The sequence below is a fragment of the Saccoglossus kowalevskii genome, chromosome 1, assembly GCF_978046115.1.
Source record: "Saccoglossus kowalevskii chromosome 1, keSacKowa6.1, whole genome shotgun sequence".
NCBI lineage: Eukaryota > Metazoa > Hemichordata > Enteropneusta > Harrimaniidae > Saccoglossus > Saccoglossus kowalevskii.
Window position 1 is genome coordinate 38,582,882 of NC_140641.1, and position 15,258 is coordinate 38,598,139.

Below are 15,258 nucleotides of genomic sequence, written 5' to 3' on the forward strand. Positions count from 1 at the left end.
CAATTTAGTAAAAGACTTCTTACTAAAATTTTAGCTAAAATTCCCTCTTCTTCTGTGTCCATAGAATTTACATTTTTATCAGTTTCAATATCACATAGGTAATCACCAGGGTGGACTGTGTCACCTGTAAACAAGAGTACCATTAAGGCCAAGATAATAAGGATCAAGAAAGCTTAGAAAGAACTACTGTGTGCTGAACATATTGGAGGCATGAAGTACATGTACAAATAAGAAATACTACATATTTACAGTTAGCACATAATGCTTCTATTAGAATGAATACACCATTTAAAAATACATGCCATGCATGGCACAGTACTCGTTAATTATCAAATTTGAAATATATAGTTTTGTTTACAGTAATATAGTTGGAACATAAACATGTCAGAAGTATGGATCAAGAAGATGATGCTTGATTATGATGGTTTTTTAACATTAAAATGATTGACATCTTGTATCTGATCGTCAAATGTGTACTTGTTCATATTGAGAAATATTGCTCTGGAACAGCATTAATTAAAAACAAAATGGCCACCAGTCGGTCAATTTGAATACATATATATGTATAACAAGATGTAAAATGAATATATAAAATTTGATCATAATCAGTCAAAGCATGGCAGAGATATGGCACTAGAACTGCATTCATTAAGACAAAATGGCCACCAGTCGGCCATTTTAAATTGGATCGGAAAAATAAAATAATGTGGATCAAGGTCCTATAATGTCAAACGTATGTACTAAGTTTGAACAAAATCCATTCATAAACGGCAAGATCCAGTTCTGAAAGGCCAGAAATGCTTGATTTTTGATGATTTTTTCAGCACAAAAACGGCTGCCATTTGAATTGATTCAGGCATGTCTAAGATACAGGTCCGGACGCAAGCACAGACCCACGGACGCGCAAAAGTTAAAACATAAGTCCCTGTTTTCAGACTGTGTCCGAGCGGGGACTAAAAACTGCAAGCAATGATCAAGGTTGTTCCAAGTACATGTAGCTATAAATATTTAATGAAATAATGACCATATACAACAACTTGATATTTTGTTCATGTATGGATATTTTGTTCATGTATATTTTAACCAAACACTAATCAGGTCTAAGCTTTATCCCAGAGTATGATACTATCTATGTACCATGAAAATCTGATAATTGGTTCTTGAGATACATGTATCAGTAGAACAGACACACACATACACGTATTACCGTCATTAACTTTTAATATAGTTGTGATATGAGCTCAATTAAAATGCGCTCCTATATAGGGTTGCGTTTTAATTAAAGTTTAATTAAACTCAACTACAAAGCAATTCAACATAGAAATGTGTTTTTAATTAAGTTTAATTAAATAAAGGCAATTACCTTCTTTCTTCAACCATTTTACAATGGTTCCCACTTCCATTGTAGGTGACAATGCAGGCATTGTAACTGGAATACCTGGTATATCTCCTCCTAGTGGTGTGGATACAAAAACACATAAACATGAGTGTTGCCTTTAAAGTGAATCAGAATATTAGTAGTGATATTCCCATGTGCATGTACATCCGACATATTAGTTGTTATGTTACAAGATGTATAGGAACCCAGGTCTCAAACAGATGCAATGGTTTTATATGATGTACAAAACCACCACTTTAACCTTGACAGTGGCCGTAGACACTACATTAACCTTCAGTGTCCATATACACTACATTAACCTTCACAGTGGCCATAGACACTACATTAACCTTCAGTGTACATATACACTACACTAACCTTCAGTGTCCATAGACACAGCATTAACCTTCAGTGTCCATATACACTACATTAACCTTCACAGTGGCCATAGACACTACATTAACCTTCAGTGTACATATACTAGGGAGTACAGCGAAAAAATAAATTATTCCAAATAGTTTTATTGACAGTATGACTTTGTTACTCAGTCAAAAAGAAACAAAACAAAAAAAAATTGAACAAAATTGGTTCAGTAGTTTTCAAGATATTGCATGTTGAATGTACTGAAAAACGTGCATTTTTGGTAAAATTGCTGGAAAAATCGTCAAATCAAGCATTTTCAAGTTTTAGATCACTGATAACACCAGGAAAATGTAATCTGGAAAGATGTTTTTTTTTTTGTTAACAACAGCATTATACTTGTTTTAATAAAATTTAACTAAGTAGTCTCTTACAATACACCACAATCTGCACAGAAGACAGGCAAAGTTTGACAAAATTCAGTTTGACTTAGTTTTTTTGGGTGCGGCACCGTTGAAAATTGGCATATTCATGAAGTTTCGAGACCTGTAACTCAAAAATTAGAAACTGAATCACAGTAAAATTTTGGCTTGGTGATGACATCAGTTTATAGACAGCATAAACAGTATGTTTTGATTCATAGCATCCTTACTTTTGTGGAGACAGTTTGTGCAAAATTGAAATAAACATTAATTTGTCTTTTGCAAGGTGGCGGCCATTTTGGATTTTCAACACTTTTGAATGTAAATTAACATTCAATACTTAGAGTTTGCTTTATTAATAAGAAACCTTTATAATATTAAATTAATATTATTCAACTATTCAATTTTCATTTTAAAATGAAATTTAGGGGTTAGGGGTGACCAAGGCAGTTTGTGGGGGGGGGGCACGCAACTTAGAAGGAAAAACCCATAACTATGGGTTGACTTTTATTTCTATCTCATAAGATTTGTACATTTAATTATAAAATGTGTAATTAGTAAACAATTATACATGTGAATCACTGGGCTATACAAAACAAACCCACCCCCTCAATCAACATTGAGGTGAACATGTCTTGTACAACAAGCATATTTTAGCATAGTAAATTTATATTTAACACCGAATAATTACACTTTAGTTTTCTGCAAAAATTGTCAGCCTATAACTTTATGAAAAGTACTTTGTTTTAAAATTGTTATACAGTGCATCAATCCTGGTTACGTTGTCCACTTTCCATGCCCTCAATAAAGAGTCCTTTGGAGCGATGTTAATTTCTGATAAAACAAATTTTATGTCAATGTTATCGATGTCATTACGTGATGGCCACCTAAATGAGTCACCAGTTTTCCTCTCCAGACAATTTACTGTTACAGTGGTAGAGTCAGAAGAAACCGCTATTATTTCACCAGCAAACCACTGTGCTTCATATGCTACAGCTACATACATGCCAACAGTCACATGTTTTATTCCAAAAGTATTGTGTACATTCTTCTTCACTCTTTTCTTGCTCCGTACTGGTACTGCATCATTTGCTTTTCTTTTCCTGATGTTATCATTTATTTCTTTCACATACTCTGGCATGCCTCCATTTGCTCTTATGATTGATTTCAGATTGTCTGTAAGTTCTTGTACAGTTAAAACAATTTTGTTACTTTGCCATTTTGCTAATTTCTTGTTTGGTAGATTTGATTTCAGTACTTGACAATGGTAGGATATTTGATCTTTTATTGCTTTCATTTGTTGCACTCTATTCATCTGTGTCAGCATCATGTCAACTTCTCTCTCTGTTTCCCAAATTCCCCACTTATTTTTTATTCGTAATTCTAATTGTGCTTTTATTTGTCTTTTGCGCTCTAGCAGTTTACGTTTTTTTTCCAGTCTTTCAGTCTGCAGCAAAAGTCTTTTTTTTTTAATGTTTCTGCTGTGAACAAATTCCTTCTTTCTTCTTTCAGGGGCTTGTTTTCGTGCGATTGATAAATATTTTCTTTTGATGTCTGTTCCCAAATTATAGAGATATAATGAGGTTTTGTTTTTGTTGAAACAGATACAACCAGCTTTTGAAACCCGACTTTTCTGTGGCGCCCTGTGAATGTTGCGATCAAGATCAGAGAAATCCGACTCTGATCTTACATTAGTTAAGGGTGCACTTGCAACTTCTTGTCGCAATGACTCAGAGGGCTGGTTTTCTAAACCACCAGGTAATTGATTACCAACCTGTCTCTCTACGATGACCAGCATAGCTTTGCAGATACACTGTGCACTTTCTAATGTTAATGTGTTTAGTTCTGGACTACATTCTTTGAATAGTGCAGCATAGATTTCATCCTTGTTTATTAAACTGTTGGTAATGTACTTTGTTTCTTTCAACAGTGGTGTTGCATCAATCGCGTTGTCTGCTAGGCAGGTTTTTAATTCTAACCAGTGTATGTTCATATCATAATAATTCATATCTTTTTCCAGAAGTCGCATCAAAGGTCCAGTTACCAGCTTAGAAATAATTCCAAGGGCTCTGCACTCTGCAATTATAACCTGTTCATCCAAAACAGTCTGAACCTGGCTTATGAGTTTATTTGTAGAATTACATCGTCCTGATGACAGAAAATCTGAAATGTGCTGTTTGTGATAGTACAATGCAGCTCCCTGGTAAAATGCAACGTTGAATCTATTGTGTTCAAACTTTATCAATCTATTTTTCTCTTTCAGCTCATCTTCTAAATATGGCCCAAAATCAGTGTACACACCAGATTTTTGACAACCCTCATCAGTAAAACCTTTACTCGCTTGATATAACAAATTAAAACAAAATGACTGATTAGATTTATACCAAGCAAGTTTTTCAGTGTTAATTTGATCTTGTTTTTCCTTTTCAAATTCAATGCATGCTGAACTGGCTGCGGCAGCCATATTTACCAATACATGCATTCCGCATAGAAGATGGTTCACAGTTTTCATTTTTGTCTTTTCATTTTCATCAAATGAGTCCCAGTTTTGTTCAACAATAGGCAATAAAGATTCACGCATTACTTCCATCTTGCTTTTATATTTTTTGTTCACAACATGTCTGTCACTCATAATATTTTTGCTTCGAAGAATTAGTTGTGCGTATATATTTGTTTTTTCTTCATCATTTACAGCTATTGACTGAGCTAGTTCTTCAAATGTTTCTATGGTAGCATTCATGTAGTCATCAGCTGACCCACTAAGCAATTCTTGGAAACCAAGAGACAATGATGACCTGTCTGGCAATGAAACCTGAAGGCCAGCATAGTCAATAAACTTTTTTCGAGTGCCATCACTGTGAAGTGTGTTTGGATCCTGTTGCTCAAGTATTGCAGTGGCAGCTTGGGCTTGAGCCAATACCAGGGCTTCGACCTGCATCATGGATGTCAGGGACTTACTTGGCAACCTATCAACATCAACATTCAGGATGTTCTTGAGCACTGACTTTACAACTGCTGTGCAGTTTTGTACCGAAACATTGTGTGTCAAAAGATCATAATAAACCTGTCTTATACTATCTGTATACTTTCCATTTTCAAAGGTTTTAATTTCGTTTGCATCCATCAAATCTTCTATTTTTTCACGTAGCTTCATATTGTCATTTTCTAAATGTTTCACGTGTTCCAGATTACTCTTCACTTTCTGAGAATGGTGTTCACTTGCTGACTGGGCTTTTGTTTTCCAGTAACTTTTGCTTTTCTGAAGGTTTTTTTTTTCCATTAAGATCTGATCTAATTTCTCTTGTAGTATTTCATTATCTCTTGTTGATTGGTTTATGTCATGTATATATTCTTTCATCACTTTATTTTGTTCTTCAATCTGATGTGTCATCTTCTTTATTTTCTCATCTCGCCTTTTAATTTTTTTGTTGAAATTTCTGGGAGTTAATGCTGCAAGTTTTGCTTTTAAATCATTTATTTGAATCAATTTCTGCCTATACTTGTCTTGCTTCTTGCTCATTTCACTAATTTTATCTAGTGCAGCTAATTTCTCACGTGAAAGCTCTTCCATACTTTGAGTAATTTCGCTAATTTCTTGGTAACTGTCAGCAAGATTTCTACTCAAACTTTCTAGAATGTTTTCCAGATCTTGATTACTTCTACTTGTTTCACTTACAGTTTCACTGACTTCATTGGGATTTGTCCTTGGAGCTTTGTATGACTTGCTTAGGAAGTCATCTAACTCATGCTGACGTTTGCTGCATTTCAGTTTTAAATATGCATCATGTAGCCGAGTCCACTGGCGTCTAATTCCAGTGACATTTAGTTTTGTTTCAGCACTAGGCCGCATAAATACATTTAACCAATTTAAAGCATTAGCCCAGGGAAGATTGTTTCTAATAAGAAAATTACGAAGTTCTAACACATGCTTAATTTCTAGGTTGATACTGTTATCCTGACTGGCTGTGAAAATACATGATATCAAAACTTGTGGTGTGACACTCTTTTCTGCAAACACTGCTGATAAACATTTTGCAGACTGTGTTGCTATAACTGTACTCAAGACTTGAACTTCCTTTCCATCTTTTCTAGCTTTCTCTACATTTCTCCGTACTCGTTTTGTTAAGTTGCTAATTTTCACTGGTAAAACAATATCTGGGTCAAAAAGCCTAATTATATCTGGCATGGTTTGTTGTATATTAATTCCCATTTTCTGCAGATCATCATGTAAATTTAAATACAGACCATAACTTAGTGGAACATTGCAGCTAATATCAACTAACTTCTTCTGCCCTGACAATAAACTTTCTAAGTTGTCCCTGATTCTAAGTGACACATCCATATTGGAATATCTAAATATAAAAAACAAACAATATTTATTATCTGTTTCTAATGTCTAACAAGAGTATATTAACGAGTTTAGAAATTAATTACTTATATGTTAGAACTAGGAAAAAACACAGAAAACAATTGTGACTAAAAAGTGTATTTTATTTACAACATAAACAACTGTTGAATAATAATAAAGTGAACACAAATTAAACAGGCAAAAATAATTGAAAAAAAAAATCCAAACAAACAAATAATTGAGATGATTTAATTCTCTCATGCCATAAGGTAATAATAATGTGATTTTCGAAATCTTCAAAATCAAAGCCACGAAAGAAGTAAAGTCGATGTTGAACTTTGAATGAGCTACCGGGTACTCAGATTTATAGTGCATAGCGTCGGCATATGGTTTCAAAATGCACGTAAACAACACAGAATTTCCCTAATAGTATACCAAATAATCGTGCAAAGTACAATTCACAAATAATTAATGGTAATGCCGGCGTAATAACGATAATATCGCGCTTTTGAAGCTTTGCGAATAATTGCAGTATTTTTTGAACCCGGCAACTAAACCCGTAGAAAATTTGCATTCAACCACTTCATTGCCGATTATGTGCCGAAATTAATGTAAAATAACAAAGGACCTTGTAAATTCGGTCACAAAATAATCGTACGAGAATTAGTTTCTTTGGAAATCAATGTTACTACCCAGAAATTGGCGTCCCGTGAAGTGTAGACCTCCAAGGAAAAGTTCTGGTCGACTCAAAAATTGGCGCGTCGCCATTTTTACGTTCGATCTCAACTTTTGACCTGTCTTCCGATGACCTCGATTTTGTACCGGAGTTTTCTCAGTGGAGCTGGTCAATGAATAATTACAATAATAGTTTTAAACGACAGTTAAAATAGTAAACATGGTGAAACTTTCAGTTTAAAAAATTTACATACCGTATTTACATAAGAAAACGAACGGACAAAACTTTGACCTCAATTTTCTTTCGCATGAGTCATAGCTGCATAAATTAAACTAGTACCATCTTACAGCGAATTTTATTGGCCATATTTTCATCTGTGTTTGAAAGTTCTGTGTTGATTGGCTCCCCTTTGGCTTTTCTGTTTTATATCACGCACCCTGCAAAATGTCGAGGGCCATGTTTATTTACAGCGCAATTTTATCGCTAATGGTCGATTTTTCCGGCGGGAGTGTGATTCAGTCACACATCGTACCAAGCTTTTTACGCGCGAAATAGACACACGACTAACCTATTTCAATAATTAGCGTTATTTTATCGATGTGCAACGTCTAGAATTTGTAAAATAAAAGTTTAAAATTCTTGGGAAAAGTTACAGCGTGCGTGAATTCGTACGGCCGCCATATTGGATTCTGAACTCCCTACATATACACTACACTAACCTTCACAGTGGCCATAGACACTACATTAACCTTCAGTGGCCATAGACACTACATTAACCTTCACAGTGGTCATATACACTACATTAACCTTCACAGTGGCCATAGACACAGCATTAACCTTCAGTGTACATATACACTACATTAACCTTCACAGTGGCCATAGACACTACATTAACCTTCAGTGGCCATAGACACTACATTAACCTTCACAGTGGTCATATACACTACATTAACCTTCACAGTGGCCATAGACACAGCATTAACCTTCAGTGTACATATACACTACATTAACCTTCACAGTGGCCATAGACACTACATTAACCTTCAGTGGCCATAGACACTACATTAACCTTCACAGTGGTCATATACACTACATTAACCTTCACAGTGGCCATAGACACAGCATTAACCTTCACAGTGTCCATAGACACTACATTAATCATCACAGTGGCCATAGACACTACACAAACATTCACAGTGGCTATGGAGACTACACTAACCTTCACAGTGACCATAGACACTACATTAACCTTATGACAGTGGCCATAGACACTACATTAACCTTCACAGGTACCATAGACACTACATTAACTTTCACAGTGGTCATATACACATTAACTTTCAGTGGCCATTGACACTACACAAACATTCACAGTGGCCATGGAGACTACACTAACCTTCACAGTGGCCATAGACACTACATTAACCTTCACAGTGGCCATAGATCCTACATTAACCTTCACAGTGTCAATAGACACTACATTAACCTTCACAGTGGCCATAGACACTAAATTAACCTTCAGTGTCCATAGATCCTACATTAACCTTTAGTGGCCATAGACACTACATTAACCTTCACAGTGTCAATAGACACTACATTAACCTTCAGTGGCCATAGACACTACATTAACCTTCACAGTGTCAATAGACACTACATTAACCTTCACAGTGGCCATATACACTACATTAACCTTCAGTGTACATAGATCCTACATTAACCTTCACAGTGGCCATAGATCCTACATTAACCTTCACAGTGGCCATAGACACTACATTAACCTTCAGTGTCAATAGACACTACATTAACCTTCACAGTGGCCATATACACTACATTAACCTTCAGTGTACATATATCCTACATTAACCTTCACAGTGGCCATAGATCCTACATTAACCTTCACAGTGGCCATAGACACTACACTAACCTTCACAGTGGCCATAGACACTACATTAACCTTCACAGTGGCCATAGACACTAAGTTAACCTTCAGTGTCCATAGATCCTACATTAACCTTCAGTGGCCATAGACACTACATTAACCTTTACAGTGTCAATATACACTACATTAACCTTCACAGTGGCCAAAGACACTACACTAACCTTCACAGTGGTCAAAGACACTACATTAACCTTCAGTGTCCATAGATACTACATTAACCTTCACAGTGGCCATAGACACTACATTAACCTCCACAGTGGCCATAGACACTACATTAACCTTCATTGTCCATAGATCCTACATTAACCTTCACAGTGGCCATAGATCCTACATTAACCTTCATTGTCCATAGATCCTACATTAACCTTCACAGTGGCCATAGACACTACATTAACCTTCACAGTGGCCACAGACACTACATTAACCTTCACAGTGGCCATAGACACTACATTAACCTTCATTGTCCATAGATCCTACATTAACCTTCACAGTGGCCATAGATCCTACATTAACCTTCATTGTCCATAGATCCTACATTAACCTTCACAGTGGCCATAGACACTACACTAACCTTCACAGTGGCCACAGACACTACATTAACCTTCACAGTGGCCATAGACACTACATTAACCTTCAGTGTCCATAGACACTACATTAACCTTCACAGTGGCCATAGACACTACATTAACCTTCACAGTGTCCATAGACACTACATTAACCTTCAGTGTCCATAGACACTACATTAACCTTCACAGTGGCCATAGATACTACATTAACCTTCACAGTGGCCGTAGACACTACATTAACCTTCACAGTGGCCATAGACACTACATTAACCTTCACAGTGGCCACACACTACATTAACCTTCACAGTTTCCATAGACACTACATTAACCTTCATGTACTGTGCTGCCTAATAGGACTATATACACTGTACACTGTAGAACCATAAATGACAAGCCTATCAGCATGTAGACAAAAGAAGATAGTAACAAGTTGAATATACATGTATAGAAAGCGAAAACAAAAAATTCACAGTTTTTTCAGTACATATAAGATGAACATATTTCATGTATCACTTCCTATTTATATACCAATCAAGAAAAACGTGTACATGTATTTAGCATATCTAGTTTTAATATGTTAAAGCAATACCTGAATGCCAATCAACAAAATCTAATACATACATATACTTTCCTCAAAAGCTGGGATTATTTGGAAGAAGTAAAAATGAAAAAGCATTAAAGTGGAAGGGTGTGGTCAAATTTGAATATCCATGGTTCAACCTGTTAGCAAACTCACCTGTTGGTGTTGGTGGTGGTGGAGGAGCTGGAGATGATGGAGCTACTTGTGTTGTGGTTGTTTTACTTTCTTGATTAGGTATTACAACATCCTTGTAGTTCTCTCCTTCAGCCACTATTAATGCAATTAATGTTCCTATTTTAACATTGGGTGTGCCATCAGAAACCTACAATTGAAATGACAATTGAATTAGTGCAAATAAGTTGAAATATCAAAATACCGTATTTATCCGGCTAAGAGCCCATGCCTGGACAAACGCCCACTCCCAATTTTGAAAAAATAAAGGAGTTGAGGTCATATCCTAGCAAACGCCCAGGGGTTTTTTTTCTACACCTGTAATAAAATAAAAAAAAAAATGTATTTTTGTTCGTTGTATTAACAGTTTACTTCCTTGCAATCTGTTTTGATTCTGATAAAAAAATTTGAAAAATAAATGTCAATTGCGTAAAACGAGGAGTGAACACGAAATAGCTGTGACATAAATAGAGCAGCGCGTTCACCACTGTTTACGTATTTAGCGTCGCTGACAATAAAACCAATGTTGCAATATTGTAACAACCCGTACCTGGGAGAGTGGTTTAAAGCACGTTATTTTGGCTTTATAAAATATTTGCGAATCCAGCAATTTTGCAATGTCATACCAAAGACTACCAACTTTTTTAACATCTTTCACCACAGCTATTACATTTCATGGAAATTATTCTTCTGTCATTGGAAAAAAAATCTTTCTATTTCAAGCCCAACGCGATATCCATATAACTTTCTGAATGGTAACTTTCACCATGATTGATGAACGAACGCCTAGTCTGATAAAAAAGCGATGTTGAATTTACGAAACACTAGTAGTGATGTCATTCTTAGCCAATCGGTAAAGTGGATGCTTAAAGGTCAAAGATGATTGCCAGACGGTAAACAAACGCATCGTGCAAGTCGTTTGCCGCAACCCCATTTTTCTTGTCTCTTTATTCTGATTAGATGTGAATTAAAAGTGTCAAGCTACCAGACAGTAAAATCCGTGGATTAAATGTGCCAAGACCAAATTGTGTGGGACTACATTTTAGGGATTTTGTGTGATTTTAGTTCGATCGCGACAGTGGCGCCGACTTGGAATTTCAGGGTTTTGACTTTTACAAAGATAGCAATGAACGTACAAATGGAGATCTTATTTGACCGAGTAAATTATTATTGTTCTTGTATGGCTGTTGATCCGGTAATTGTCGAAACCGGAAATAATTCATGCGTATGGGGCAGCGTGTTTGTCGACGGGGATATTCTAATTCAAATGAAACTTCACTGTCGATTTTTGTTAAAATTTGTCACATTCTAAGCAATAAATTATTTCTTGTTACACTTCTAATGCTGCATTTTGTTCATTTATTTTTGTTGCATGTTTTTATTTGCCGTTTTTCTCCCTGTCGCAGTTCGATCTGCGTGTTGCCAATTTTCTCGATTTTTCCACCCCACGCCCATCCCTTATTTTTGGCAATTTTCCATGTTCAGGGCCCTGGGCTTATACCCGGATAAACAGGGTATGACAACTCAATTGGTCAATGCACAACCACAAAATAACAACATACATGTATATGCTAAAAATATTGTGCTTATTGACTAACAAGGAAGGGTGCGTCTTACATTGCAAATGTAATGCCATGTCCCAAGTTTGCTGAAGACATAAATCATAAACTGAATGGCAAATTATTGAATACATCTTACATTTGTCAACTCAATGTTTTCAGTGAAAATAATTTGCATTGCGGTAGCATCCAATATTGATGCCACTTCACTCAGTTGTTCTAGTGTTGTCAATGCTTTTTCAATGCACCATCAACAATACCTGGAACCACTAAGAAAATATTGAGCCAAATTTACATTTGCATTAATGTAATTGGCATTCACTTGCATGAACTACTGCCAATCAAAGCAATGCAGACACACTTTAAGTGTCTCTGGTGGAACAGAAGCATCATAGCTGGGGGGAAAAGTATCATGGGCCATGATGGTTGAAAGGCCTGGGCAGTTTGAGCATGGTGGTTATACATGTACAATACTTGGCCTCTGGAACGCCACACTTGAACTTTCATTACAAAATACTTACTATGCTAATGAGATTGTCTTATTATGCAAATTAGTCACTATGCCTAGGCATTTAATGGTGAAGAAAACATTATTATTAGTAATGGTTGTCATAGCAATTATGAAAAAACAAGTGTTCTACAGTCTAAAACAAGAGTCTCCTGGAGGTAAAATACTATATACTGTAGGTGATTTTTTTCCACATTCAGGTTACGTAATGATTACACAATGCTCATAAATTACTGTGGTAATTCCTCACTAAACAAAACTCACACAAGTATTACATTCACCCCCTCATCCCTACAGAAAAACCAAACCAACAAACTTACCAAGATTTTTGCCAGAATGCCTTCTTCTTCAGTATCCATGGAAACAATAGCTTTATCAGTTTCAATTTCACATAAAGTATCACCTGGTTGTACAGGGTCACCTTTTAATAGTAAGAATGAACCAAACAATTAATCAGAGAAATATTACTAGGCACAAATTTCACTGAGGCCATATACATGTACATGTACCAAGCAAAACAATATCAATAATATTGAATAAAATGTATGGAGCTGTGAATGTGTCTACTTTATCACACACCCAATTCTGTCATTTTAAAAACTAAGGATATTGTATTGGTACATAGAACTACGAGATATGAACATTGTGACATCAGTAGAAAAAGGTTTATACCATAACACCTTGCGAGTATTTATTAATATCCTGTTGATGAATGGTGTAATTAGAAAGCAATTAATTACTAACGAGAATTGATTTATTTGAGCAGTTTCCATGGACAAATACCATGGCAACATTACGTACTAAAATTGGCATTATTATACCATTGTTACAATGTCATATGATGAAATATGGTGATATATACCTTCTACAATAACTTCAAATAATTTAAGTGTAGACATTTAATTATGTTTCCTTTTAGGTTGTTACTATGAAAAAAAAATTTAAAGAAAGCTTAGAAAGAACTCCCGTATTGGAGGCATATTAAAAATTACTTCACGATTAGCCTTTTAAACAAGAAGCTTGGCATCTGATAATGTTTATAACTATTTACAATACTCACGGGAAAATAAGTTAGATTGTACATTATGGTTTTCTAATTTTTTCCAGAGCACCTCTACCACAAGTTCAATTTAAATCTGATTTTTTTGAGATATCAGAAATTGGATATTAATAATTACATACATTTGTAATCAATATGCATGGTTTTTAACATTAAACTAATCATGTCTGTGGCTTACCCGAGTATATTTATGTAGCAAATTTCAATGAAATGTGATGATTATGCAAATTAAGAAATTAGTACATTTGTATTCTTGAATTTTAATCTAAAACTAATCAGATCTTTATCATTGTTCCCAGGCACTTTTATACATGTATCATGTCTTATTGTAATTCAATAAATTTATTTTGAGATATAGGAGGAAAAGTGGTTAAATATTCTGCAAAAAAAATAGGTAATTATTATGCAAGTATTATTAATCAGGTCTGTGCATTGTCCAAGAGCATACATGAACTAAGATTCATGTGATGATTAATATCAGAGGAAAACCGAAAAGTAAATTATTATGCAAATTAGGTTATTATAATGGATGTATTTAAACAGAAAACTAATTAGATCGTTGCATTGTCTTGGAGTATTTATGTACCAAGATTAATTGAAATTAGGCGAGGGTTCTCCGAACCCGCCTATTCACATAGTTCATACCCACCATAGACTCCGGTCAGTCAAAATGACTATTTTGAACTGTAGGCATTAATCAGCGATTCTGCCGGTGACGGAGAGATAGAATCCAGGTCAGGGGAGGCCCCATGACCTCAAGATTCTTTTACCCCTTACGTCACGAACCCACGTGACCGAGGCCACCTGGCAGCGCCACAGGTAGCCATCCATCACTCTGGTTCCTTTCTCTCCGCCTCGAGGACTTAGACCAACTCGACGGAAAAAGTGGGGAGGTTGGGGGGGACCCGGAGTCTATGGTGGGTATGAACTATGTGAATAGGCGGGTTCGGAAAACCCTCGCCTAAATTCACTACGTTCAATTACCCACCATAGACTCTGGTCAGTCAAAATGACTATTTTGAGCTGTAGGCAGAGTCAGACACCGATAGGTGGCGGGTTTTTCCGAGCAAACAGAAAAAAAAGGAGAATGATGAAAGACTTTTCCCCAGTCCGGGATGAAAACACACCCAAAAACCTACGTTAAGACCCAAGAAGGATGGTGTCTTACCTTGCCTGTGCTGTCCCCGAAGCAAGAAGCCAATGCTGCTGTGGTGACAGGGTTTGGTGTGCCTGAGAAAGCTAGACCCCAGCCAAATTCGGGGTGATAAGCTTGAAGTAGGACCGAAACAGTTCGCATGAGGGTGTAGGTCGACCGAAGCGAAACCTGGAGGCTTCCAGGAAGTGCTAGTGGAACAGACAATCTGCCCGCAAAAATGCCGAGACTGACTTATTGCCTATGCGCAGAGGTCCCTGTGGTCGTTCGGGCTGGGTCAGCAAACAAAGCCTGACCCGCTACGACAGGGCCTAACCTGAAGAGACCCTGCTCAATAGATTGGGTGTCTCTTAGGTAGTAGTTGATGAAGACGTTCCGCGTTCTCCAGAAGCCTGCCCTCAGAATGTGTTTGAGGGGGCACCTGACGCTAGCGCTAGTGAGTTAGCAATCGCACGGACCTCATGTTCTCATACTTGGTATCTCTGCAAGGTCTGTGTTGAGGAGGATAGTGTATTATAGACCTCCAGTACAGTCGCAG

At 36.4% G+C, this 15,258-nt stretch overlaps 1 protein-coding gene across 1 annotated transcript in view; it reads right to left on the minus strand.

Moving 5' to 3' along the window:
• LOC102802337 (pyruvate dehydrogenase protein X component-like) overlaps positions 1–15,258 on the minus strand; it is a 44,107-nt gene that overhangs the window by 19,792 nt on the left and 9,057 nt on the right. Inside the window, exons 3-6 of the mRNA XM_085501946.1 lie at positions 12,828–12,928; positions 10,426–10,591; positions 1,364–1,453; positions 24–124 (exon numbers count right to left, since the gene is read on the minus strand). Coding sequence (XP_085358072.1) covers positions 24–124; positions 1,364–1,453; positions 10,426–10,591; positions 12,828–12,928 — 458 coding nt within the window. The remainder of the gene's footprint in view (positions 1–23; positions 125–1,363; positions 1,454–10,425; positions 10,592–12,827; positions 12,929–15,258) is intronic.